A 26,709-nucleotide genomic window follows, 5' to 3' on the forward strand; every position below is an offset into this window, starting at 1 on the left:
GAAGCTGACCATGACCTGGGTAATGGGCATATTCAAGGGGTGAATATCCCTGTCATCATAATGCCAGTCCCATATGGCTTGCATACAAACCACATTAGCTGCTTCATCTGGGGTACTCCACTTGGCAGTTATAGGTAGAGTCGGGCAGTCCCCTTTCTTAGGGTAAAGAGACCTTACAGTGGCTTTTATCCAATTCATTAGGCTCTTTCCTCACTAATCATGTCCTGTTTGTCTGGTTCATGTATAATCATTTGCAATTGTTTAATTGTGAGCAGTGGGTACCATACCAACCCAAACACGTTCTTTCACTCTGCAGCATTTAAAACCAAAGACACTGCTCCCAAATTAGTTACTCTCATAAGCCATTTCAGTATAGTTTCCTCAGGGAGCTGATTATATTAATCTATAAAATAAAAAGGTGGAGGATAAGGAACCTTTGATTCCTGGGTGACCATGTGGTCATCCATGGCATGGAACTGCAGCTGGGCTGTGCCCAATTACTAAAGGTAAAAGTTACAGTGAATTTGGAGATGGATACAACTTCTGGGGAGTTGGTTCACTGGATGCATAAGGAAATGCAAACTAATACGAAAAAAGCATAATATTCAATTCCTTGCTTGTTGTCATCTATAATGGCTAAAATGACAGTAAAACGGATTGCTGGTTGGGCCTTAAGGCTAGAGAAAGCTTAGATGTGGGTCTGTGTGAGCTCAGGTCACTAGCCTTGAAGCTACCCACAAAAGCAGAAAATTATGTCAGGGCAATAGAAAATGCCTCTGTGACCTGTGTTCTCCAAGAAGGTAGCCAATGTGGAGGAAGAGCAAAATGAAGTAATTATTGAAACCAGAGTATACAGTGTAAAGGAATTGTTCTATTTTATAGAGCTCCCACTCGGTCACAGGTCAAGTTTTCAAGGACATAAAACAAGATGAGAGGAGCCCTCAGTTAGTACCTTCTCTTTATGAAGAGCACAGAAAGACAAAGAAAAGATTATTTCTGGAAAGAAAGGGAACAATATGAATATTAATAAACCAAAAAGTACACCAGAGTCAGTATTTCCCAAGACTAGTCATACACATCTTTTTCTCCTATTAATCAAAACCTTGCAGGAAACTGATTTTTTTACCTTTTGCTCAGCCAGATTCTACACAGAGAGATCAGGAACCTGACTGGTAAATGATTCTTACTACCCTGTTGCCCCCTTGTTGGGTTCCTGGATTCTCTTAAACTGTGGCTTCCAAAAGAGCAGAGCTTTGATCACCCTGCTTGCTGATTATGAAAGAAAACCATTTTCTTTGTTTTCATGGGTTCATAGGTGAAAGCTGCCCAGTTTTGCAAGATAGAATCCAAGGGGCTGCTTGAGGTAAGAGGGATCAAGTTAGCATTTCCTGTATCGACCGAGAGAAAATTACAATATACACATAACAAAGACAAACACTAGTTACTTGGCTTAGTATCCAAGTTTTAACCTAGCAAAACAGATAAAACAGACCCCCCTTTCCACTTGTTAGGCCCACTGAACTTCTGCTAATGTTTCCTTCTGGGTTCCCCACATACAAACAGGACAAGATAAGAACAGACATGAGACCCCGGTAAGTCAGAACTCTAAAACCAGGTTTCATAACTGAAACCAAATCATCCAGGAGTACTACCCCCAAACATTGCCCTTTATTCTCCTTCCAATTGGGAAAATCCCCCTTAAACGGGGCCCTTTTTGCAGATTAGGAAGCGTCAACAGGACCTCTGAAGAGGCAACAGGACCTTTAAGGAGGCCAACAGATCAGGAGAAGGCAAAAGGGATGTCAATTGCGCTTGGGAATACTTACCGGAGAAGTCTTTCAGATTCAGAAACTGTTTCTCTACTCCAAGCAAGCTTATGTGAAGGTCGGCAATGCCTTGCTGGCAAGGGAGGCAGCAGAGACAGCCCCTGGCTTAAAGAAGCCAGGCAGCCACTTGGATTCATCTCCGGGCCTCTGAAATGTCAAGAGGTTACCGAGCCACAGGCAGATGCCCACGATGGGTATCCCTTTATGAGTTCACCACTAAATTGTAACCACACCTGGCTAATTTTTTACATTTTTTGTAGAGATGGGAGTCTCACTGTGTTGCCTAGGCTAGTCTCAAACTCCTGGGTTCAAGCGATCCTCCTGCCTCGGCTTCCCAAAGTGCTGGGGTTACAGGCATGAGGCACTGTGCCCAGCTGGTGCTCTTAAAATAATATATCAGTGCTGAAGTTTTGATTGGACTAAGTAGGAAAAAAAAAGAAAATTTTGTTTGGAATTTTTTCAAATTAGTCTCTCTTCATACACAGCAAATAAAATGCCTTGTACTTAATATATACTTTTATTAGCTGTGAATACAGTGTCTAACATAGATGGTCAACATATATTTGTTGAATGAATTAAATGGTTGTAAATTTATTTAAAAGCAAAAAGGGCCGGGTATGGTGGCTCACGCCTGTAATCTCAGCACTTGGGGAGGCCGAGGCGAGCAGATCACGAGGTCAAGAGATCGAGACCATCCTGGCCAACATGGTGAAACCCCATCTCTAGTAAAAATGCAAAAATAGTTGGATGTGGTGGTGCATGCTTGTGACCCCAGCTACTCAGGAGACTGAGACAGGAGAATCGCTTGAACCCAGGAGGCAGAGGTTGCAGTGAGTCAAGACCGTGCCACTGCACTCCATCCTGACAACAGAGCAAGACTCCGTCTCAAAAAAAAAAAGCAAAAATAGACATTTTGAACGTGATTACTTCTAATCACATACCTGGCATTCAGTTAAGTACTATGTAGATAAGGAAAATATTATCAAGGAAAATTTGTATTAAGTATTTTGTTAATAGAATATTCTTGTTAAGATGTCTGTAAATGATGAGAGATCACATAGTCCAATAAATCCAAGGAGAAAAGCAAATCTGGTAGTCTTTTAAGGTCTGTGTCTACTTATTGTAGGTTGTACAGTATAGTTAAAGTTGATCTTTCCTAGTGCCAAATTAATATTATTCTGAAGGCATTTAGAATAAAGTATCTTTGAACCAGTAAAAACTCTTTCACTGTGTTTTCAGGGCAAATCAGTGGTTTTACCTTGCTCCCCAGAAATTAGAGGAATATGAAAAAATGTTCATGTCATCATACATGGATAAAATAATTCAAATCAATATTTTCTCTATCTGGATAGAGTATTATTAATAATTGAAGACACAGGAAATGCTTTAGGAAGTGTATATTAAATATACGCTTTTTTTTTACACTACTGGTTTTCTTTGTTAAAATTATTTTACTTGGCAAGCGGTATTCCAAAGCCAGAAATCTTATCTTAAAAGCAATTGAAACAATAATACTTACTTGGTTATGTAATTCATTACATTCAGTGATTTTTTTTGCATAATTAAAACCACTGTCTTAGTAAATTATCTCTCTGAAGCAGAATTAAGCTGTTGAGAATGTATGATCTTATATAGAATGAGTGTTGTCCTCTGAAAATAATGACTAATTCTATCATATATTTATTTGCTAATTATGGAATCAAAAATTTTGATAACATTCTAACTTACTTTAATGTACATACATTACTTAGACTTATAATCCAGATCAATAAAGTATTTGATAGTTTTTTTGTTAAAAAATGAAATTATGCCATTAATTAGATAATTCAATATAAACGAATGGCTCAAACTTGTGTTCAACACCTTTGGATAACTTTATTTGGGAATAAGTGGGGATTTAATTAATATAAGTAATAAATATTTGCCTTTTAATTTATGATGTTAATTTTACTTGTTAAAAAAGAACCAGTTAACAACTATTCTATATCTTAGGTTTTAAATTTACCAATTTTTATTTCTTTGTGCTTTGTTAATTTTCATTTTAGTTTTTATATTACTCAAGTCATACTTTTTTCTTTGCCTTATTGATTTTCCTATTCCTACCTTAAATTTGAATTAGGAAGGGAAAGAGAGGATACTTAGAACAGACTATTTTGCTGCTTGTTGGCAAGTCTGACTGTATACCTTACATACCCAAAAAGTTAACCAAGGAGGAAGTTGGTGATTAGTTATAGATTTTATTAATTTATACTCTCCTTGATATCCTCATTTGATCAAATTGATTATATATGAGCATTTTTATACATTGAAAAGAGATTATTTCATAAACTGGTTTTAATATCCCCAGTTTAGCTAGAATTAAACTCAGCTGCTGAAAATAAAAATTACCTAGAAACCCTAAAAACCTAATTCTCCTTATTTTAAAAAAAAATCTTGTTACAGAGAAAAAAGAAAAATCAAGCAAGCCTAAAGATCCACCTCCTTTTGAAGGAATGGAGGTAAGACTGCATGCGTTCTGATCTAATAGAGGACTGAATTATAAGATATTGCCTTTTTCCATCAATAATGCACACAATCACATTAAGCACATGTGGTATTTTTTTTAAATGACTGAACTCAGGTACCTGAGAAAGGTAGAAAACCATTATTTAATTGAAAAAGACAAAAAGTATTGGTTCTGCTTTTTTTTTTTTGCGTGATCTCGGCTCACCACAACCTCTGCTTCCCGGGTTCAAGCGATTTTCCTGCCTCAGCCTCCTGAGTAGCTGGGATTACAGGCGCGTGCCACCACACCCAGCTAATTTTTGTATTTTTAGTAGAGACGGGGCTTCACCATGTTGGTCAGGCTGGTCTCAAACTCCTGACCTTGTGATCTGCCCGCCTCGGCCTCCCAAAGTGCTGGGATTGTAGCTGTGAGCCGCCGTACCTATGGCTGGTTGTGCTTTCTAAACAATTAATTTTGGTAAATGATGGGCAAAAATGTTTACATATTCTTATTGTAATATGTTTTGAAATATTGTTTAATCTACTATAGTAGATACAAATATTTTTTATTACATTTAAGATACTTTATATTGATAAACAATTTTTAAAGTTTATATACATCTCATTTTATCATGGGGTTTTGTATTAGAGTCCTAGGTCTAAAGATCTAAAATTTCCCCATTGAAAAAGATGGTTACTATGAGTTCTTTGGAAGTTTCTGTATTGTTATATCTGTATTGATCACAAAATATTATTTCTTTGACAGTGGATCTGTTGAGCATTGTTGATGAGTACTTTCTGCTTCTTCCTTTGTTTCAGATTGATGAAGTTGCTAACATTAATGACATGGATGAATATATTGAGTTATTATATGAAGATATTCCTGACAAGGTTCGGGGTTCTGCTTTGATCCTGCAGCTTGCTCGAAATCCTGATAACTTGGAAGAACTACTATTAAATGGTGATTACCATAAAACATGTTTAATTATAATAGATGAATAAGTTACAATTATTTATACAAAACTTAAGACCGCATATATTTTCCAGCTCTTTATTTCTTTCTACTCAGATTTCTTTTTTTTTTTTTTTTTTGAGACAGAGTCTCGCTCTGTCGCCCGGGTTGGAGTGCAGTGGCCGGATCTCAGCTCACTGCAAGCTTCGCCTCCCGGGTTTACGCCATTCTCCTGCCTCAGCCTCCCGAGTAGCTGGGACTATAGGCATCTGCCACCTCGCCCGGCTAGTTTTTTGTATTTTTTAGTAGAGACGGGGTTTCACCATGTTAGCCAGGATGGTCTCGATCTTCTGACCTCGTGATCCGCCCCTCTCGGCCTCCCAAAGTGCTGGGATTACAGGCTTGAGCCACCGCGCCCGGCCCTCTACTCAGATTTCTTAAATTGAGAGCATAGCATTTAAATATTCTCCGGAGAATTCACAAACCGTTTAATGTAAACAGGGAAAATTAAGCATTAATGGTACTATACCTTTTCTTTCTTCTACTCTGGGAAACTCTTTTATTGTTTCAATTAGAATATAAGATCAAACTACAGACATTTGCATAAATATATATATCATGTTTTATTAAAGTTACAGTATTAGTTTTTTCTCAGTAGCACAGGGAAAGCTATTAATCTTTGCAGCTTCATTGAGATTGAATTTCACATCAAGTATTTGCTTTCCTTTCACTGGAAGTACTTGGTAGTAACAAGAAAAGGAGATAGAATGTTTTTAACACCCTTTTCTCAGTAATACCACTATAGAATCATTTTTGTTTTGTTTTGTTTTGTTGTTTTGTTTTTGTTTTTGAGACAAGGTCTCCCTCTGTTGCCCAGGCTGGAGTGCGGGGGCACGATCTCTGCTCACTGCGACCTTTGGCTCACTGCAACCTCCGCCTCCCGGGTTCATGTGATTCTCCCGTCTCAGCCTCCTGAGTAGCTGGGATTACAGGCATGTGCCACCATGCCCGGCTAATTTGTGTTTGTGTGTGTGTGTGTATGTGTGTTTAGTAGAGACAGGGTTTCACCATATTGGTCAGGCTGATCTGAAACTCCCGACCTCAGGTGATCTACCCGCCTCTGCTTTCCAAAGTGCTGGGATTACAGGCATGAGCCACCGCACGCCCTGCCTATAGAATCATTTTAAATCCATAGTTTTCTGATTATACATTTATCAAAAACAAAATAGGAAAGATGTGTTTATTATCTGGTTTGCATTACATGAGAGAGAATATCTTTCTGGTTGTTGCCAAATACCTGGATAAAATAATTCAAATCAATAGTTTTCTCAATCAGTATTTTCAAATAAGTATTTCAAATGCCTTTTCTGCTATATGCTTGCCATTCTTTATGAAATAGGTAATTCTTGAAAACTTATTCTGTGGCAGATACTGTTCCATATTTTCATGGAATTGTTTTAGTGTTCCCTCTCCTTCTGTTCCATTGGTTTATTTGATTATTTACATACCGATACCACACTATTGTTGTGTTGTTTTTTATTTTGACTTGAACTTTAGAATATGTGGGAAAAAATGTTCCAAATTGCTTTCTTTCCCCAAGAATTGGCTTTACTGGTCTTGCACATTTGTCTTATATACTTTGAGATTACTTCATCATATTCTGTGAAAAGTCATAATGGGATTTTGATTATGATTGCATTCAATGTAGAAATTAATTTGGGATTGTCTTTTAACCTCTTGTAAACTATATTTTCTTTTAGCTGTTTCTTGGTAAACTGTGTACAACTCCTGTAACTGTATTTTTATTGAGATGTTTCTCTATTCTGTTTTAAAGGAGAAAAATGAAATAAAATTTTGCAAATGGGTCACTAAACCTATGCCTAAATTTATGACATTATAGAACAGTTCTGTATAGGCTAGTATTTTAAGAAATACTATTTTCTCTGGATTATAATGGTCAAATACCTTTGGGAATTACTAGATTGAACAAAGCTATACCAGATTCTTTATTAAATAGGACTTTTGGGAGGCTTTGCATGTTAATATGCATTGCCAACCTATTTACGTGACTCCAAAATAATTTTTTTCAAAGCATATACTATTCCAGTTCTCTGCATTGTGAATATGAATAATACTGTGAAATGCTATCATAGGATGATTTTTAATTTGCTAAAAAATTTGTCACTATGTGGATTCATAACTAATACAATTAATTTTTGTTCATAGTCCGAATAGCCAGAAAGCTCAAATATGGAACATTTTCATTACCATAATAAATACTTATAATGCAGTCCATAAAGTACTATTGTAAATCCTGAGTATCTATTAAAAACAGTGTAATTATGATTTTTATATTTTAACATACAGATATTTTATTTTGTTTTAATTATTTTAAGAATTAGTATGCCATGTACCAACCCAATTTGAAACTAGTGTCATTAATTTATACTTTTCATTTCCTGAAGAGAAAATTTTAGCAGAAATGCTTATTAACCTACCTGAAAGTTAATTTTGTGAAAGCTTTTTGTTTTATTTGCGGCTATTAGCATAAATTCAGTGTGATACTGAAATATTACATTTATTTTTCTGTGTATAGATTTTATTTGGTTTTTAATTTACTTTAATGGAACTAGTGTTAGACTACTAAACTGCTCTTTTTTTTTCTAAACTTATTCAAGTTTTTTCATATTATCAAATACATTAAATCAGATGTTTATTAAAAAGAAAAAAATCAGTACTGCAGTAGTAAGAATACAGTTCTTAATCTTACAAATTAAGATTGCAGTTCTTAATTTAAGATTATTAAATTAAAAAATGAAAGGCTTTTAAATTATTTTATTGTTACCATAACATATATTATGTCACTTTATCTAAATCATATTTGATTACTTCTGTGTACAGTATATACTTGAAGTAACATGTTACGTATCTTTAAGTAAAGTTACATTTTGGTTTTAAAAGTAGCTGTCCGTATTGGAAAGAAGCATACTACTTTTTGTCCCAGTTCTATCTTAGCTTTGTTATTTATTAATAACTAGACATTTAAAACCAATCACCCTTTATACCAGAGCAAGGAGAATGATCATTTCGGTACTTCTCCTTTTTCTTTAGAAACTGCCCTTGGTGCATTAGCAAGGGTCCTGAGAGAAGACTGGAAGCAAAGTGTCGAGTTAGCTACAAACATAATTTACATCTTTTTTTGCTTTTCCAGGTGAGTATAAAAATTATTAAATCAAATGACTACTGTATCTCTATTGCTGTTTGTGTCATTGATTCAATTTGTAGATCACTCGTTCTCTCAGTTTCTCTGTGTGTCTGCCTATGCTGTACCGCTAAATTCTTATTCCTGTTTCCCATTTTCTGTCTTGCTATCTGTTATTCTATCTTTCATTTAGTCTATACTCATGCCTCAGTTTCCTTATGAGTAAAATTTGGATAGTAATAGTCGCACCCTCTTTGGATAGTTTTTCAGATTAAATGAATTAAATATTAAAATGCTTAGAATAAGGCCTGACCCACAGTAAGTGCGCAGTAAATATTATTGTTATATATATGCATGTATGTGCAAATACATACCTATTATGCATTCATATTTATTATTTATACACATATATCCTTAAGAAAGATGTTTATTAAAATGTTATGAAAAGTTCTAGCCAATTCCTAGAGAATTGCTGCTTCTGTTCTAAAAATGTGCTAGTATTAGCAAATAATTGTTTATTGAATAAATACTTGGATGAATGAATTGTCTAGAAAACATATGTAAAACCTAATTACTAGTACTTTACTAATTGATGTCAGTTTTACACAATAAATAAAATGTATGTCTAGTATTGATACATTATTAGTTTTTTAGACAATAATCCAAAAATCTATTGTGAATATCTGAGTAGTTAATATGGTGGTTAGTTACAAAAAATGTCTACTTTCTAACTTCTTAAAAATAACTGTATTTTAGGTAAGGGTAGTGTGATATATTTAAAATAATTTTATAATCTCAAGTCTTCCTAGTAGTGTATTGTTGATATATCTTTTAAAATATGTATATCAAATTTATTTTCTACATGGTTTGTACCACTGATCACCAAAAACAAATTTCCTGTACCCATAAAATGTATTCTTTTAAATATATATTAAAATGTCTTCTTTAAAGCTTTTCTCAGTTTCATGGACTTATTACTCATTATAAAATTGGAGCTCTGTGTATGAATATTATTGATCATGAGTTAAAAAGACACGAGCTTTGGCAAGAAGAACTTTCAAAGAAGAAGAAAGCTGATATCCTTTTAGGGTGGCATTTGAACCCTCTGTTGCCTTTTGCTATAAGCTTTGGATGGGTGGGATGGTTTTGTTCTTTTCGTTTTTCTTTTTTAAAATTGTTAATTGCATTACTTGGAAACAATGCAGAAGTGTGTTATTGAAGGTTAAGAAGTAGATTGAAACCGTCAAAATGAATACAGTTTGACATTCACTTTTTGTCTTTTAACAACCTGTATTAGTTAATGAGGTAGAAGGAGCAGGTAGTAGTTGTGTCGGGTAACTTAGTAGGTGAACCTCTAAAGGATTACATCATTACATCCACTATGATCCTTTGGTTAGTTGAAGCCTAGTTCACCGCTACTACTTACATACTTCTATGTGAGTACTAAGGTGACTTTGATTAGAATGGGTGTAAATTTGGTGATGAACCTAGTTAAAGGTTCTATTTTTCTAGGAAAGTGCAAAAATACTGTTGTTAATAAATAAAAATTTGAAAGGCCTATAGAATGATAGAACCTGTGAAAGAAAACTTAGGTATCTGTTTTAACCTATCTTGCAAATATAAAAATCTTTTCTGCAACATCCCTGGCAAATGGCATTACATAGGCTCTTCTTTAACAATGTCAGTGCTTATTTATTTCACCCATTCTGTGGTTTAGCATTCTGTTTATTATAATAGTCTTTTGCTTAGTGCACTGAAGTCCATTTCCCAATAACTTCTATCCATTGGTTCTAGTATTGCATACCAAAGCAATATGGAATAAGGATATTCTCTTCAACATCATAGTTCTTCTCATATTTGAAGATATTTATCATATTTTAGCCTCTACAACTTAATGCTTCTGGATCGGAGGCCCCTGGTTTATTCATATCTGTTCAAACATGATGTGTTTTGTAGATCAACTAGGCATGCTGGTAACTTTCCTTTGAATCAAGTGTTTACTGTGTCTTTTAAAAAGTGAAAACTTTATTCCTGTTGTGCAGTGTATCATACACTTTTAACTCTGCTTTGTGCAAAAGTGGACCTTACTTTTATATTAATTTTGGCCTCCGGAAACCCTGAGGCTTCAATTTAATCTGTGTTGTAATAGGTTAACTCAGGTTATTGTGTACAAAATCTCTCAGACTTTTATTATTGTCACATGGAATTCCAAGATGCTATAAAATCCACACCACACACAAGCTTTGACTTTTCTTAATTAGAATCTTTTCAGGTTTATAAATTTCCTGTGCATACCATAAACTTCTGGCATCTAGATTGACAGTGACTCAACTACATCGACAACCCAAGAATCCTAGAGACTTTACATCAGTTCTGGAGTCCCAAGACTCCTGAATGCTTCAGTGATACCTAAAATTTATTTAAACTGGAGAAGTATGCAGGGAACCACTAGTGGAACTCTAGCAATCATGAATTTGCATTTTGTGATTATTTGGTGACAAGAACTGATATCTTAGGACATACTGTATTTCTATATCAGACACCATTAATTTTAAGATTCACTATTGTTTAACCGCTAGGAGAGGAACATATGCTTTCAATTAAGCTATGACACATCATGGATTATAAGACACATCCCATTTTGGAGATGTTAAGATGTGAGGAAAATATGTCTTAGACTCAATAGATTATGGTAATTGAAGGGATATAAAAATTACATCAGAATTCTGGTCATTTCTCCTGACATGTTACTGTTTTATTATGTCCTAAATTTCTTTGTACTTTGATACAAGTGGTATTCAACAAGGTTAGCTGCATTGACTCATATTCTGGGGTCATATGCTTGACTCACATGCTGAAATAACTGATTATTTTTGCAAGGTGTCCAGGGGACGATTTGGGACCAAAAGATGTGATTTTTAAAATTTGTTTACCTTTAAGTTTGGTCTAGTTCTTTCTTGGCATCTCTAGTCTGAAAAGGCTGCTATAAAAGCTTTAGATTTACTCTATATCCTTTAAATATTCTGGGCCTCTGTCTGAAGTAAAATCCAGTGTTCTTAGTAACTAAATCATTCTCTGAGGCAGTAATATTTTTGGTTTGTGGACCCACTTGATAATCTGTTGAAAGTTATAGATTTGTGCACGTACATAAAATACATACAGTTTCTGGGAATTCAAGTATTTGGTGAGGTTCAAACATCTATATGATGTTAGCTGTGGGCTACATTAAAAAAAGTTTGTTCACCCAAGGACTCCTAGGGAATCCATGAGCACTTAGATAAGAAGTGCTGTTACAGCACAATTATTATACAGAGAACATTTTAGTTAAACTTTTGGTGAGAAAAATAACTGGATAAAGTTGCATATAAAATCTAATAGTGCCGTTGTTCATAGAATTTATCAGTAGATTTTTTTGCTTCAGTGAGTATGGATGATCCTTAACAAGTTGTTTACTTGATGAAGACCCTGAAAATCAAACCTTGAGAAAGGATTATGAAAAAACCTTTAAAAAGTACCAGGGGCTTGTGGTAAAACAGGAACAGCTATTACGAGGTATGAATTCCTAAGCAATGAGGAAGGCAACAAAGTACTTACTCTAAATACATTTGTTTTGTTCACTTTTTTATCATACCTGTAAAGCTAATGTGAGAATAACTGAAAGTTCTATAAATGTTAATATGCTACAAGTTCATCTGTCTTTAGCGTGGGTAATGTTTTAAATTTCACTCTACTATTTTTCCCCGTTTCGTTCCTAAATGTTTATATACTTATTATTTATTTCCTAAGAAAGGATTTTTTAATCTAGTGTGTGACCTTTTCAATGATAACAATCTTTGTCTCTTCAACCCTAACTTGTTTTATAAAGTGAATTATTTTATTGCTTTCCTAGGAAATTGATATAAAAATTTTAAAATATTTCTCTTGTTTAATAGAAAAGCATTCCTTGTCTCTAGCTTTATTAAGAGATTTAAAACTTCAATAGTATGGTTTTTTGGTTACTGATAAGATGTAAAATCTTATGGTGGTTAGTGATAATGACATGGGACTTTTAAGTGTGAATTTAATTCCTGGTTTCTACTTGACTATTTGGTGATTCATGTAGTTCATTGGTGTTTGACTAACTTTGTATGTGGAAATACTTGTTAACTCCCAAAATATTTTCATCCTGTGAAGATTATTAGCAATTTTAACTACACTGAGTTTTTTAAATATTTGAAGCCAAGTAATTTAGTTCAGCCTGTTGGAGAAAATGTCAGATTTTCAAAAGTTCATTTTAAAATATGCTAGAAAATAATAGGTATTATCTATGTTAGCATGTAATCCGAAATGCATCAGATCTCAAGAAAGCAATTGTTTTCGTGTAAAAGTTTCGAAGGACTAATTTGACTTTTTTAACATGCAAAAGTTTAAGCTCTGTTTCTAACCAAATATTTTATTTATGCAGATATTGTATACTCTTAACAGCTTTATTGAGGTATAACTGATAGAGAATAAATTGTATAATTTTAAAGTATATAATTTGATAAATTTTAACACATGTAAATACCCATGAAATGGTGACCATAATCAAGATAAAGTACATATCCATCACTCCCAAAATTTCCTCATACATCTTTGTAATCTCCCCTTTCCTTCTACCTTCTCCCTTCTTCCTCAATCCCAAGTCATCATTGATCTGCTTTCTGTCACTTTAGGCTAGTTTGCATTTTCTAGAGTTTTATATAAATGATATCATGTAGTATGTATGTGTTTTTGTCTTTTACTCAGCATAATTAAAGATTCATTCATATTATTGCATTTATCAAATAGTTATTAAATAGTATTTCTTTGTATTCACCTGTTGATGATCATTTAGAATATTTCCAATTTTTGGCAATTTTAATGCTGCTGTGAACATTTGTCTACAAGTCTTTGTATGGACATACACTTTCTTCTCTCTTATTTAAATACCTAATGATGGAATGGCTGAGTCATATGATAGGCATATGTTTAACTTTGTAAGAAACTGCCAGATGTTTTTCTATAATAGTCGTTTTTGTATTCTCACCATGAATATATGTGGTTTTGATTTGAATTTCTCTAGAGACTGATTATGTTGAGCATCTCTTGATGTGCTTATCTGCCATCTCTTTGTTTGCTGAAGTGTGCCTTCATAATTTTTGCCTTATTATTAAATTGGATTGTTTTATATACTTTACATGTTTTGGATATAAGCATTTATGCAGATACATGATTTCATTCTCCTAAAGTATCTTTTTAAGAGCAGAATTTTACATTTTTATGAATTCCAACTTAGTGTTTTTTCGATCATGGTTTTGGTATTGTATCTAAGAAATCCTTTCCTAACTAAAGGTTACAATTATTTTCTCATATGTTTTCTTCTAGAAATTGTATAGTCTCAGAGTTTAGTTAAGCCTATAATACATTTTGAGTTAATTTTTGTATATGGGGTGAGGAATGGATGAAAGTTCTTCATGTTTTTTGCATATGAATAGCTAATTATGTAAGTACTACTTTTGAGAACACTATCTTTTATCTACTGAATTGATTTATATCTTTGTCAGAACCATTTGTCCATATGTGTCATGCCTATTTTTGGGTTTCTATTTTGTTCTGTCCATCATTTTTGTGTGTTTTGATGCCAGTAGCACAGTGTCTTCATTACCATAGCTTATAGAAAATTTTGATATCAGATGCTTTTAGCCCTACCAATTTTTTATTCCATTGATTTCTACTTTGATCTTTATAATATTTTTTCTTCAGCTTACTTTGGGTTTAATGTGCTCTTATGTTTTTGGTTTTTTTGTTTTTTGTTTTTTGGTTTTTTTTTTAGATGGAAGCTGAGGTCATTTATTCAAGACCTTTCTTCTCAAATACAGATATTTAGTGCTAAAAATTTCCCATTAAGCACTTCTTTGATGGCATCCCACGGATTTTCATATGTCCTGTTTTCATTTTCATTCAGTTTAAATACTTTCCAGTTTCTCTTTTGGTTTCTTTTTTGACCCATGGGTTATTTAGAAGGGAGATCTTTTTTTCCCAAATAATTGATGTTCAAGTCTTTACATATGTTGATGTTTTCCTGTACTTTTTCTATTGTTGAGAGAGTAATATTGAAATCTCTGACTATAATTGTGATTTATTTATTGCTCCTGCACTTCTACCAGTTTTCACCACATATATTTTTGAAGCTCTCTATTCTTGGGGACATAAAGATGTAGGATGTAGATGTACTATTGATGAATTGTCCTGGTTATCAATATGAAGTGATCTTCATCATGGCTGGATATATTTTTTTGTCTAAAATCTACCTTTTCTTATATTAATCTACTTCTTGTGACTAGTGTTATCATGGGATATATTTGTCTATATATTTTTAATATATTTATGTCTATATTAAGTGTGTGTTTTTATGAACAACATTTAGATTGGCTTTGCATGTGTGTATGTGTCTTTTTCCTCCTTTTTCCTTCTTGTCCACCTTCATATGAATTTGAGACTTTTTAAAATTCTATTTTATTTTCATTGTTAGCTTAGCTATAAGTCTTTTGTTATTTTATTGATTGCTTTAAGGTTTATATCACACATCTTTAATCATAATTACCTACAAGTGATACATGTTTAACTTATCATAAGTTAAGTCTGCTGTCAAGTATTTTGTGCCATTTCATGCTTAGTGTTACAATCACTTCTTTCCTCTCCCACCTCTATGCTAATACTAACATTTATTATACTTATACATATGTTACAAACCCTATCACAAGGCCAGATGTGGTGGCTCACACCTGTAATCCCAGCATTCTAGGAGGCCCAGGTGGGCAGATCACTTGAGGTCCAGAGTTTGAGACCAGCCTGGGCAACATAGGGAAACCCTGTCTTCAACAAAAAACAAAAATTAGCCGGGTGTGGTGGCACATGCCTGTAGTCCCCAGCTACTCAGGAGGCTGAGTGAGGCAAGATAATCACTTGAACCTGGGAGGCAGAGGTTGCAGTGAGCCAAGATCGCACCATTTCACTCCAGTCAAGTGACAGAGTGAGACTCTATCTCAAAAAAAAAAAGCCAAAAACAAACGAAAAACCTTATAACACATTATCATTTTATATAAATAATCAATTTTATTTTAAATATATATTTACTAAGAAAATAATCTTATATATTTACTTGTAGAGTTACCATTTCCATTGATGTTATTCCTTTGCATAGATCCATATTTCTGTCTGGTGTCATTTTCTTTTTGCCTGAGCAATTTCCTGTAATGTTTCTTGTAGGACATACTTACCAGTGGTTAATTACCTTTTGTGTGTCTAAAAATGTCTTATTTTAAAAATATTTTTATCTTTTTGAAATATTTTCACTGGGTTTAGAACTCTAGGTTGACAACCTTTTTTAATACTGTAAGGATGTTGCTCCATTGTTGCCTTGTTTGCGCTGTTTTTGATGAGAAGTCTGCTGTCATGCTATCTTTGTCTATATATTAATATAAGGTCTCTTTTTCTTGGACTGCTTTTAAGATTGTCTCTTCATCATTCATTTTGAGTAATTTATTATGATGGACCTTGGTGTAATTTTCTTTCTGTTTCTTGTTTTTGGAGTTTAGGGAGCTTATTGAAACTCTGGGTTTATAATTTTCACTAAATTTGGAAATATTTCTGTTACTATTTTTTCAGGTACTTCAGGTAAACATATATTAGGCCACTTGAAGTTGTTCCACAGTTCTCTGAAACTCAACATTTTTTCCATGTTTTTCTGTGTGTTTAATTTTGGATAGTTTCTGTGATTATGTCTTCAGTTTCACTAATCTTTTTTTCTCCTGTTTCTAAACTGCTGTTAATTTCATCTAGTTTACAGTCTCAAGCATTGTAATTTTCAGTGATAGAAGTTTGAATGTTTTTTGTGGTATCTTCCATGTCTCTACTTAACTTTTAGAAGATCTAGAATACAGTTATATAACTTATAATGTTCCGTTTTTATAATTAAACTTTAGGACAATTCTTGGACAGTTGCAATTGGTTCATTTTTCTCTTCCTTGTGAGTTATAGTCCCTGCTTCTTGTATGACTGATAATCTTTGATTAGAAGCAAGACAGGGTCAGGCGCAGTGGCTCATGCCTGTAATCCCAGCACTTTGGGAGGCCGAGACAGGCAGATCACCTGAGGTCAGAAGTTCGAGACCAGCCTGACCAACATGGTGAAACACTGTCTCTACTAAAAAATACAAAATTAGCCAGGAGTGGTGGTAGATACCTGTAATCCCAGCTACTCAGGAGACTGATGAGGCAGGAGAATTGCTTGAACCTGGGAGGTGGAGGTTGCAGTGAGCCGAGATCGCATCATTGCACTCCAGCCTGGGCAACAAGAGCAAAACTCCATCTCAAAAAAAAAAAAAAAAAAAAAAAAAAAAAGCAAGACAGTGAAATTTACATTGTTGTAGGTGGATTTTTTATTCCTAAAAATATCTTTGAGTTTTGTTTGGCAACATAATTAAATTACTTGGAAACAGTTGTATCCTCTTGGATCTTACTCTTATAATTTGTTAGTCTGGACAGAAGCAGCATTTAGTATAAGGCTGGTTATTTCCCACTACGGAGGCAAGACCCTTCTGAGGACTCTACCCACTAATGCATGAATTATGAGGTTGCCAGTATGGTTGGTAGAAGCAGGCATTATTTTCAGCTTTCTTCTTCTACTCCTCTCATTTTGTTCTGTCCCAGCCTCACTTAAATTCCTATGCTCCCATCAATACTCAACTCAATATTTGAGGGAGGCCTCTGTTAGAACTCCAGAGTTTCTCTCTGCTCAGCTCTTTCTTCTTCAGTACTCTTTTCTGTGAACTCCTTGGCATCTCTGGATTCTTGGCTTCATCTCCTTAACTCAGGGATACTATCAGGTTCTGCCTGGATTCTCCTTCACTGTGTTGTGACCTGGAAACTCTCTCAAGGCAATATTCTAGGATAAACATAGGACTATCTCATTTATTTCTTACCTCTCAGGGATTACTGTCCTTCCTTGTCTGGTGTCCACTATTGTGAAAATCTTTGTTTTGTGTATTTCAGTCAGGTTTTTTCGTGGTGTTGTCAGGCAAAGGTTTAAAACCCCATCCTATTAATTTCCTGGGGTGCTGTAACAAATTACCATAAACTGGATGGCTTAAAACAACAGAAATTTATTCTCTCATAGCTCTGGAGGTTGGAAGGCCAAAATCAAGGTATCATCAGGCCCATGTTCTCTCTGAAGGCTCTGGAAAAGAATCTTCTCCTGTCTCTTTCTAGCTTTTGGTGGGTCCCAGCAATCTTTGGTGTTTCTTGGCTTTTAGCTACATCACTCCAGTCTCTGCCTTTGTCTTCATATGGCCTTCTTCCCAATCTATCGGTCTCTGTTATGTCATCTCCTCCTCTTCTTAAGACACCACTCATTGGATTCACAGTCTACCCTAATCCATTGTTACCTCACCATAACCAGTTACATCTGCAAAGACCCTATTTCCAAATAAAGCACATCCTGAGGTTTTGGGTGAACATAAATTTTCGGAGGATGATATTCAATCTGCTACATCTATCTTGGCTGTAAAGAGAAGCCTGTTTGTTTTTTCAATGTAATTCTAAAACCTTTTGACAGTGCCTCGTATAGAAAGTCAGCATAATGGAATAGTGTAAATATGTGAACTTTGGATCTGATAGGCTTGAATTTCAATTTAGCACACTTTCTAGCTGTATGGTAGGGAAAGTTATTTAATTTCTTTGAATCAGGGGTTTCCCATCTGTAAAATTTTTATAATACTTCTTTCTTCATAAAACTGTTTTAGAATTTAAATACACTTTATACATCAACAGGCCTGGCATACAATAGATACTTTTGGCCTTCCACCCTCCATCTCTAATATTTGTTAAATAAATAAATTTTATATTTATCTACTTATGAATATGCATATGCATGTATTTCTTCTTTTCATAAACATTTAGAGGTAGCTGGCAAGAATACATGAAGTGAAACACTAAAACAATGAGGCCACAAGAGAGCAAAAAGACTGTATTGAACATAAAAACCTACATAATTCTTACAGAAATTGAACTCTGAAGCTCCCTGTCAATCAAGGAAAAATGGAAAACATTATCTGTTAATATCGTTTTCACTATAAAAAGAGAATAAGTTTCCTTTGAGAACCTAAGCATTTTTATTATACAAATCTAAAAGAAATTTTACTTAAAACTAGCAAACAGTGGCTTCAACTCTGTCTAGTGCAATAATTGTCTTACTAAATTTCATAAGGTCTTTTCTTATAGTGACTAACAGAAAATCGGTTTGCATATGAAAAGTCGATTTTAGTAGGCTCAAATTTAGCTGTAGCTATACTGTATATTTTGGATTATTGCACTTTTTAACACAGCAGACTTTAGGTGTTAAAGTTTTATAATATGTTATCTTGTTTTCTATATGTATAAAAACTATTTTCCCCTGTCTGCGTTATTTTTTCCTGACTTATCTACCTTTAGTTGCCCTTTGATTTCTATTAAACTCTAAGCTCCAAGAGGGCAGGAATCATTGTTTTATTTTGGTTATTGTGTCCTTCTCAGAATTGTATGAATTATTTTTTATATATATGTTTTGTTTTAAATACACACACACACACACATACACACACACATATATCCCATTCAGTAACAATAAATGGTTTTTAATTAACCAATTACTAACCAGTTAAAATTTTCAAAATAATATATTAACGTTTTAGGGCTATCTCTGTTGCCTTGGTGAGTAGAAATGATTTTCTAAATTGTTGATTCAGTTTACTAATTCTTTAACTCTCGTATATTTCATTTTTCTAGTTGCTCTTTATTTGCTTCTGAATCTTGCTGAGGATACTCGTACCGAACTGAAAATGAGGAACAAGAACATAGTTCACATGTTGGTGAAGGCCCTTGATCGGGACAATTTTGAGCTGCTAATTCTAGTTGTGTCATTCTTGAAGAAACTCAGCATTTTTATGGAGAATAAAAATGATATGGTAACTTACAAAGATTTTTCTTGAAATAGTTCATGTTTGCCATTTTCAAATTAAAATATTTTGATAAAAATTAAACACTTTATTCCCCTACTGAGATAATTCTGAATAAAGATTTTACCATAGCAATAACTCACTGTTATTGCTTCATTAAGAAATGTATTCCATATTAGTCAATATTCCAGATGATTGGACCTTTCTGAATAAAAATCATTTCTAATATATAGAATGGATCTTGCCATATTAAACATAATATATAGAAAGTTTGTTTAAATTTAAAATTTTATTTCAGAGTCACCTGATCTTGTTATTTTACCCTAAGCTATTTTGCCTTCTGCATCTCCAACTTCAGTTTGTGGAATTAAAATTTAGCCAGATCTCTTCCTTGTTACCCATACTTCCACTTTGTTACCTACAGTTCTTTGTTACCTGCTGTTCTACTTGGCAGCCACAACCTGTTGATTCTGCTTTTTAAAAATCTCTTGAAACTTTAATATTTCTTCCTTTCATTATTAGTGTCATTGTATTAATTCCCTCTTTATTAATTTATTAATTAATACCCTCTTTGTTCATACCTTCTTTATTTCTTGATTGAATTATACTAGCCTCTCATTTGCCATCTTTTACTGTGTTGATGCAATGATCTTTGGGAAATACAAGTTGAGCATATATCATTTTCACCTGTGTAAAATATACATAGTATAAAAATATATAAAGATAAAATAAAAATTCTCATCTGCTTTTTACCATGTCGTTAAAAAGTCTTTGTTATGTACAATAATATAGTCAATAGATCATATATTAACCTACCTTGTTTTCAGATAACTGAGTTGTTTACAATTTTATCTATTACAAATAATTCTTCACTGCACATATTTGTACATACATATTTGTCTATATTTCTGCTTATTTTCTTGGAGCAGGTTCCTATAAATGAAATTATTGGATCATTGACCTTAACTCCATTAAGGATAATTTTTATAACTATATATCATTATGTGCTGTGTATTACTGGCAAAAATGGCTTCTCCTTTAGATAGTCTAAATATATAGTATGTCTGCCTACTCTATTTTATTTTAAAATCAAATGAACTAGGAAGTAGCTATACTATAGTGAATGATATGGCAGGCCCTTTGAAAACCTGAGACTTATTCATCAGATTTAATAAGTACCTTGAATTATAATTATTGAATGTATGAAATTTTATTTTTCCCATATATATTTAGTATCTGTCATTTTCATTATCAGTATATAATTATTTATGTTCATGATGTGCCTGAGATTATTTTGGGATTGACTCTTCTTAGATTAATCAAACATATTTTTTGTTTTCACTATATCTAAGAAGAATATGATAACATGGTAGTATATAAACAGTCCTGAGTAGTTAAGAGTATGGCTAAATAATTACTTCCTCTTGCTATAAATTGAAGTATGTTCTTCTATTTGTGTGATCAAATTAAGTTCACTTTTAGTAAGTTTTCAAAATTCAAATTGATTTCTATCAGCATGTATCTATTATATATGTATTAGAGTTAGATTTAACTAATACAGTTACGTGTTTATTCTATCAAAAAGATCTTGACTATTATTAAAAGTTATTTTCTGGGAAGATGATAGAATTGGAATATATGATATAAATTGTCTCATTAAACCTCATTTTTTATTGAGGAGGAAAAACTGAGGTTTCGAAAAGTTTGTTATTCTTCTAAGATCAAGAGAAGTATTTGATTAGCCAGATTTTTACTATAGATGATATGGATTTTACTTTTTATTGTGGAAGAAATACACTTAATTTAAGGACATCTGTAGAATCAAGATTTTTAGAATTTGACTGGACCTTAAATCCAAGGCCAGATTTAGTGAATCTATAGCCTCCCAATTTCACAGATGAAGTAGGAGAGGACCAAAGACATTAATTTGCTTGAGGAAGCAGATCTCTAGATACTGAACTTCCTACTCTTCTTCTTTGCCTCCTGGGAAAAATAGTTTAGGTCTTTTTTTTTTTTTTTTAAGACATTTTTAGTAAGATTAACAATAAGCAGTTTTTAAATGTTTGTTTCCAGGAACACTGAGAAAGATACAATTAAAGGCTGAAACAAACTTGCGATAGATTGTTGGTAAACCCTCACTTTACATAGACTGTTTAATAAAAATACTAATTATAAGTTCTGTGATATAGAAAGAGACTTGAGAAGGGCCGGGCAGGATGACTAATGCCTGTAATCTCAGCACTTTGGGAGGCCAAGGCAGGTGGATCATCTGAGGTCAGGAGTTCGAGACCAGCATGGCCAACATGGTGAAGCCCCATCTCTACTAAAAATACAAAAATTAGCTGGACGTGGTGGTACTCGCCAGCCATCCCAGCTTTTTGGGAGACTGAGGCAGGAAAATCACTTGAACCCAGGAGGCGGAGGTTGCAGTGAACTGAGATCATGCCACTGCACTCCAGCCTGGGCGACAGAGCAAGACTCTGTCTCAAAAAAAAAAAAAAGAAAGAAAGAAAAGAAAGAAATAGACCTGAGGGCATTGCATATTGAGGTAGTTATTAAATTTAGCTCTCAAGATTGGGTTTTTATCAACCAAAAAGACATGACTAGAAGGCTGTGTTAAATGCTAGTCTAGTGTTTAAACATCTGATTGTCTAATGGCACATATTTCACATTCTATTCTGTGCAATAGAAATACAAATTAATAACCGGCTGGGCATGGTGGCTCACACCTGTAATCCCAGCACTTTGGGAAGCCAAGGCAGGTGGATCAGTTGAAGTCAGCAGTTCAAGACCAGCCTGGCCAATGTGGTGAAACGCCATCTCTACTAAAAATACAAAAACTAGCCAGGTGCGGTGGCACACACCTGTAATACCAGCTACTCAGGAGGCTGAGGCAGGAGAATTGCTTGAACCCAGGAGGTGGAGGTTGCTGTGAGCGGAGATCATGCCATTGCACTCCAGCCTAGGTGACAGAGTAAGACCCCATCAAAAAAAAAAAAAATTGTTAACAAACTCTGCAAGTTTTTTTAATTAAGTTTTGCTGTAACAACCAGTGTATGTATATACTATTGCTTTTTCAAAAGGAAAATACCACCTAATATAATTAGTGACAATTGAAGCTTGTGACAGTTTTATTTATAAAAGGAATAAGGAGATGGTTGAGCTATTTGTGAGGTAGTATTATTTATTTAAATCAAGTGTTTATTTTACTCTTGATGTGAACTAATACCAGCCTTGCTTTTAGACAGTTTTTAGAGGAACAACAGAGAGGATATATGTTGCCTAGTTTGCTTAATTTTCTTACTGCTCACTTTTGAGAATTCTTTCTGTATTTGGATACAAGTTGTTTATCAGTTACATGTTTTGCAAGTATTTTTACTTTTCTGTGGCTTCTTTTCATTCTCATATGAAAAGCAGAAGTTTTTAATTTTCGTGAAGTCAGCATATAAAAAAAATTTAGTGGACTGTATTTGGGTGTCATATTTAAGAAATCTTTGTCTAACCCAAGTTGACAAAGATTTTTTCCTGTGTTTTCTTCAAGTTTTATAGAGGTTTTTGTCATCGTTTTTGTCTATGATACATCCATTTTGAGTTAATTTTGTATATGGTGCATGATATGGACCAAGATTTATGTTTTTTAATATGGATATCTAGTTGTTCCATAACTATTTGTTGAAAAGATGCTTTTATCCATTGAAATTGCCTTTCCATGGATCATGAGGTCAGGAGATCCAGACCATCCTGACTAACACGGTGAAACCCCATCTCTACTAAAAAATACAAAAAATTAGCCGGGTGTGGTGGCGGGCGCCTGTAATCCCAGCTACTCGGGAGGCTGAGGCAGGAGAATGGCATGAACCCAGGAGGCGGAGTTTGCAGTGAGCTGAGATCGCACCACTGCACTCCAGCCTGGGCAACAGAGCGAGACTCCGTCTCAAAAAAAAAAAAAGAAAGAAAAAAAGAAAAAAGAAAATTTGGCCATATATGTTTGCTTCTGTTTTTAGACTCTGTTTTCTGTTCCATTAATCTATGTGTCTGTGCTTTCATCAATACCTCTTTCTCTTGATTACTATAACCTCATAGTAAGTATTGAAATCAGGCAGTAAGAGGCTGCCAATGTTGTTATTCTTTTTCAGAGTTATTCTATTCCGTATTTTTCCATGTACATTTTAAAATCATTGGGATTGCATTGAATCTGTTGAGGGGATCAATATATTGACCATATTGGATTTTTCCAATCCATGAATATGGTATAGGTTTCTATTTATTTGGGTCTTTTTTGATTTCTTCCATCATTTATAGTTTAGCATACATATTTTGCACGTATTTTTTTAGATTTATACTTAAGTATTTTACCATTATAAATGATAGTTTTAAAAAATTACCCATTTCTTGGTTTTGGTTGATAGTATATAGAAATATAATTGATTTTGCGTATTGACTTTATGTCCTGTGACTTTCTAAACTCACTTTTTAGTTGTACTGACTCAGATTTTGGAGACTTTCTAAGTGGATAATTGTGTTATCTGCAAATAGAAAGTTTTGTTTCTTCCTTTCTAATCTGTATGATTTCTATTTCTTTTTCTTGCCTTAAATTGCACTGGGTATGCCCTCTTGTTTGATGTTGAGAAGGAATTGTGGGAGCAGCTATCCTTGCCTTGTTACTGATCTTATGAGGAAAGCAATGTCTTTCACTATTAAGCATGATGTTAACAGTAGGGTTTTTTAGATACTTGCTATTTCTTGCTTCCTGATACTTTTTATCATCAATGGATGTTAAATTTTGTGAAATGCCTCCCTGTATCTATTACTGAGATAATCATATGGGTTTTTCTCTTTAGACTGTTGATATAGTGAGTTACATTGATTGGCTTTTGAAGGTTTACCAGTCTTGTATTTAGGGTGTAAACATTACTTGGTTGTGATATATTGCTCTTTTATGTATATTGCTCTTTTATATATATTGCTAAGTTTTATTGGCTAATTATTTTTGAGAATTTTTATGTTTATGAGGCATTATTCTATTGTTTTCTTTTCTCCTAATGTCTTGGTCTGGTTTTATTATTAGAGTAACTATGTCCTCATATAATGAGTTGGGAAGCATCCCTTCTTCTTTAATTTTTCTGGGAGGGTTTGTGTAGAATTGGTATTATTTCTATATAAATGTTTAATAGACTTCACCAGTAAAAAGTCATAGGCCTGGGATTTTCTTTCTGTAAATTGGTTTAATAGATATAAGACTGTTTAGGTTATTTCTTCTTGAGTGGTAGCTCAGTAGTTTGTCTTTCAGGGAATTTATTTCATTTATATGCTATCAGATGTACATATAATTTTTGGTACTGTTTCCTTTTTATCTCTTTGTCTGAAAGGCTAAAGTGATTTTCTCTGTTTTATTTCAGATATCGACCTTTTTTTTCTAGATTAACGGTTTTTCAATTGCTTTGGTATTTTCAAAGAAGCAACTTTTATTTTGTGTTTGATTTTTGAAAGTCTTTGGCGATAGAATTATACCCTATAATGAACAGCTCCAGGGTAGGACTACAGTGTGGCTGTGGAGTGTAGATAGAAGTCTGAAGGAAAAATCAGGTGTAAATTTGTCCCTTTAGCAATTTAAAAAAAAATTGTGTTTATTCCTTGGCATGGAGTGAAAGGAAAAAAATGTATCAAGGGCTCAGTTATTAATGTGATTTTTATGAGGTCAGTGAAAGATTGCAACACAGATATGAAATGGGTAGTATAAATAAATATTTTAGATCTCCAATAAAAGAAAAAGTAGAGCACAATTAATTATAAATCCTTTGATTAAAAAATCATAAAAACTTTTTCAAATTTCTTTCTTTTTTGCCATTGCTGTGTAACTAAAAGACATGAGATGTTTTTACAACCAAAGTTTTCTGATTGCTACCTTAAAAAAATCTGAATGCAGGGCTTCTTTTACTAAATAAGTTCTGTCCTCTATGACTATAAAGTAAGTTCTCTTAATGCAATTTTATGATCTTCTAGAGCAGGGATCTGCAAACTTTTTCTACAAAGGGTCAGATAGTCAATATTGTGGGTTTTACAGGCCATATGATCTCTCTTGCAACTACTAACTCTGCCCTAGTTGTAGCGTGAAAGCAGCCGTTGACAGTCGATAAACAAATGAGCATGGCTCTGTTCCAGTAAATATTTATTTATCAAAACTGAAATTGGAATTTCATATGATTATTGTATATCATGAAATATCGTTCTTCATTTGATTTTCTTTTTCAGCCATTTAAAATTGTTAAAAGCCAAAAGCCATTCTTAGCTCATAGGCTGAATGGAAAGATAGCAGGCCAGATAGGCCCACTAGTCATAGTTGGCTGATCCCTGTCCTAAAGTTTCAACTATTACTTTTAGTCTAGCTTCTTTCCTGGGTTTTATATGATTTTTAAATATTCACTGAATACCATCTCAAATGTCAAAAATTAAAATAATATTTTGCCTTCATTATCCTAAACCTCTTTTTCCATTTGTCAGTTAACAGAAAATAATCTACCTTATTGACCGTACAGAAAAGGACTCTGATACTGCTGTTTTTAAATAGGCCTTTTACAAGTTGGTGCTTGGTTAGTGTCTAGGACTTTGGATTTTAGGAGTATTCCTAGTCTAGGAACAAATCTGACCACATCACCCCCTGGACTTAAAATCTTTCAGGACACTTTACTGCCTGCGTAATAATGTTAATCTTCTTAGTACAGCATTAAAAGCTCTTACAATTTTGTATAGATCTGTCTTACAGCCTTCTGCCAATCTCCAACATGTACTTTATACTATGATTATACTAAATCACTTGCAATTCCCTAACAAGCTCTTTTATTCCTAAATGCTGATTCACTGACTTTTTCTTCAACTTGTATTGCCATTGCCTTTCTGAACCAGAGAACAAATTCGTAGTCATTTTTTTTTTTAACTTTGTTCCCAATTTGAAGTCTTCTGTTCTTCCAGGTGAGTTGGTAGTTCTGTCCGTGCTGTTTTCAGAGCATTTTGTTCATTCGGTTTTTATCATATTGTATTTTCATTATTCATTCTATTTGTCTACTTTTTTTTTTTTTTTTTTTGGAGACGGAGTCTCGCTCTGCCACCAGGCTGGAGTGCAGTGGCGTGATCTCGGCTCACTGCAACCTGTGCCTCGTGGGTTCAGGTGATTCTCCTGCCTTAGCCTCCCAAGTAGCTGGGACTACAGGCATGTACCACCATGCCCAGCTAATATTTGTACTTTTAGTAGAGA

At 33.8% G+C, this 26,709-nt stretch overlaps 1 protein-coding gene across 5 annotated transcripts in view; it reads left to right on the forward strand.

The window, feature by feature from the left end:
* KIFAP3 (kinesin associated protein 3) overlaps positions 1 to 26,709 on the forward strand; it is a 147,527-nt gene that overhangs the window by 27,329 nt on the left and 93,489 nt on the right. For all 5 annotated transcript variants that reach the window (XM_037985979.2, XM_007989549.3, XM_037985978.2 and 2 more), the window contains exons 4-9: positions 4,269 to 4,324; positions 5,130 to 5,271; positions 8,374 to 8,473; positions 9,416 to 9,540; positions 11,918 to 12,016; positions 19,288 to 19,466. In XM_037985979.2, the coding sequence (XP_037841907.1) occupies positions 4,269 to 4,324; positions 5,130 to 5,271; positions 8,374 to 8,473; positions 9,416 to 9,540; positions 11,918 to 12,016; positions 19,288 to 19,466 (701 nt within the window). The remainder of the gene's footprint in view (positions 1 to 4,268; positions 4,325 to 5,129; positions 5,272 to 8,373; positions 8,474 to 9,415; positions 9,541 to 11,917; positions 12,017 to 19,287; positions 19,467 to 26,709) is intronic.

This window comes from Chlorocebus sabaeus, chromosome 25, assembly GCF_047675955.1.
Source record: "Chlorocebus sabaeus isolate Y175 chromosome 25, mChlSab1.0.hap1, whole genome shotgun sequence".
In the NCBI taxonomy this organism is placed as follows: Eukaryota; Metazoa; Chordata; class Mammalia; order Primates; family Cercopithecidae; genus Chlorocebus; species Chlorocebus sabaeus.